Raw genomic sequence first — 1,965 nt, 5'->3', positions numbered from 1 at the left:
TATTCATGTCATATATAGAAGTGTATATAAATTGGAAGATAAAAACCTTCTTATTATATATTCTAGCTTGCCAATATCTGTAATTTGTGTTTCTAATTCATACAAAACTATAGATTTAGTATTCTGACTTCACAAGCATATAATTTGATTCAAGGCTGCATTCAACATACCACATGACACACAAAAATGTTTTTTTTTCAATACTTACTTTTAAATTAAGAAATTGAGTAGTGTATAGTTCAAAAATTTCAATTATAATCTACAGTTTGATACCAAAGTTATTGACATAAATTCATGAAATAATAGTTCAATAAAATTTTGAATGCGAGTCAACAAACGAGATGACATGACCTTTCACCTATGACCCATCTCGAAAGGGTTAACAGGTTCTAGAGATTATGCATATGAAATGTGAAAACTGTAAGATTAAAAACAGTATTTTTACACCTTATATAAAAATCACCTCGCAGGTGAACTATTCAGAGTTCGAGTGCAAATAACTACAATAAATAACAATTTTATTAAAAATAGCAGAAAACAAAAAAATTTTTTTTTAAACTACATACTTTTAGGAATGTTCTTGTCAAATTTTAAACAATTTCATCCACTAGTTTTATTTTTGTAACAAAATATGATGAGAGCGATAATACCTTCTCTCCTATAGAAAATCTGGAGGTCATAGAGTTAATAGGTTAACATAAAAATTAACATAGAAACAAAAAAATTAAATATATAGGATATGAAATTATTTAAATAAAAACATAAGACTGCTATTTAAACCTCTGTTGTTTTGACAGATCTCTTCCTTGGAGCTCATTCACTGACTTAGTTTGGTTGGCTACTTTGTTATCAATGGCTTCTTTGGTTCTGTTGAAAGATCTAGAGGCTGACTTGACACCATAGCTTAAAGATGATGGGTTTGAGCCCCACTGTCCTTGCTTGTGTTGAAGGGAGTACCTTTTTGAATAGGAAAATATATCTTGCATGTCCATTCCTATGCTATAGGGACTGCAATATGGATATGGTAGATAACCAAAGCCACTCATTCCTTGGTTAAGTATGGGTGCAGCACCACGAGGATTTGGTGCAAATGACATGGATTCTTTTTGTTCTAAGCTTAGTGACGTATGCTTGTGTTGGTTTCGATAAATTTGAGGCTTTTGAGTCCTGAAATAGGAAATATTAGGCATATACAAATGTTTTTAAATTGAGGAAAAAAAAATACTTGTGTTCAATTTTTTAAAAACCAGAACAATATCTCACTCTAAAATGACCTAACAGACTTTGTTAACTTGTTTTAAAACTCTTTATTTCTGTAACTTAAAGGCAATTTTAATTTTTTTACTTCTTATGTTTTTAAAGATAAAACAAAAGCATATATAGACATTCTACTAGAACAGAAGACTATATTGATAATTCTAAGGTAAAAATAAAACAAATAAGCCATTACTAAACACTGCTATTATTACTTGTAAGAGTTGGTTTTCCAACAAATAGTTGAACTTTTGAAACTGTAGTAATTTTGACTTACTTGATAGTTAAGTAATATAACTGATATGAAAATTAACTAATATAAATTATATATGAATCTATATATGTGACCGAAATATAAATACAATGTGGTGCTATTGATTGAATAGCACCACAAACAAAAATCTATAAAAAAATTTCACACTTTGGGTATTCAAGATTTAGACAGTTAGAAAAATAACTACAATATGTGCAACAACTGTTTCTTTATCACAGAATACAATTTTAAATAAAAGTACTCTCCTACAACAAGATTTGATTATATCTTTATTGACGTAATTTGTAAATATAGTACAAAAAAAAACTTATTTTGTTCAATAAAAGGTACCACTTTTAATATACAAAAACATTAAAGTTTATATCAGCACAATCCGAGCACTTTTCCTTCGTAGTACTTCCCAGAAAAATCCTTTTTTAGAAAATGTTCAGTGTTTC

General features: G+C 28.4%; 1 protein-coding gene across 4 annotated transcripts in view; it reads right to left on the bottom strand.

The window, feature by feature from the left end:
• Positions 1-1,965, bottom strand: part of LOC106475522 (la-related protein 4B-like) — a 101,361-nt gene that overhangs the window by 23,828 nt on the left and 75,568 nt on the right. For all 4 annotated transcript variants that reach the window (XM_013936204.2, XM_022380707.1, XM_022380704.1 and 1 more), the window contains one exon: positions 781-1,167. In XM_013936204.2, the coding sequence (XP_013791658.1) occupies positions 781-1,167 (387 nt within the window). The remainder of the gene's footprint in view (positions 1-780; positions 1,168-1,965) is intronic.

The sequence above is a fragment of the Limulus polyphemus genome, unplaced genomic scaffold, assembly GCF_000517525.1.
Source record: "Limulus polyphemus unplaced genomic scaffold, Limulus_polyphemus-2.1.2 Scaffold147, whole genome shotgun sequence".
In the NCBI taxonomy this organism is placed as follows: domain Eukaryota; kingdom Metazoa; phylum Arthropoda; class Merostomata; order Xiphosura; family Limulidae; genus Limulus; species Limulus polyphemus.
The sequence above is the reverse complement of the archived record's forward strand: the minus strand, read 5'-3'. Positions and strand labels throughout refer to the sequence as shown.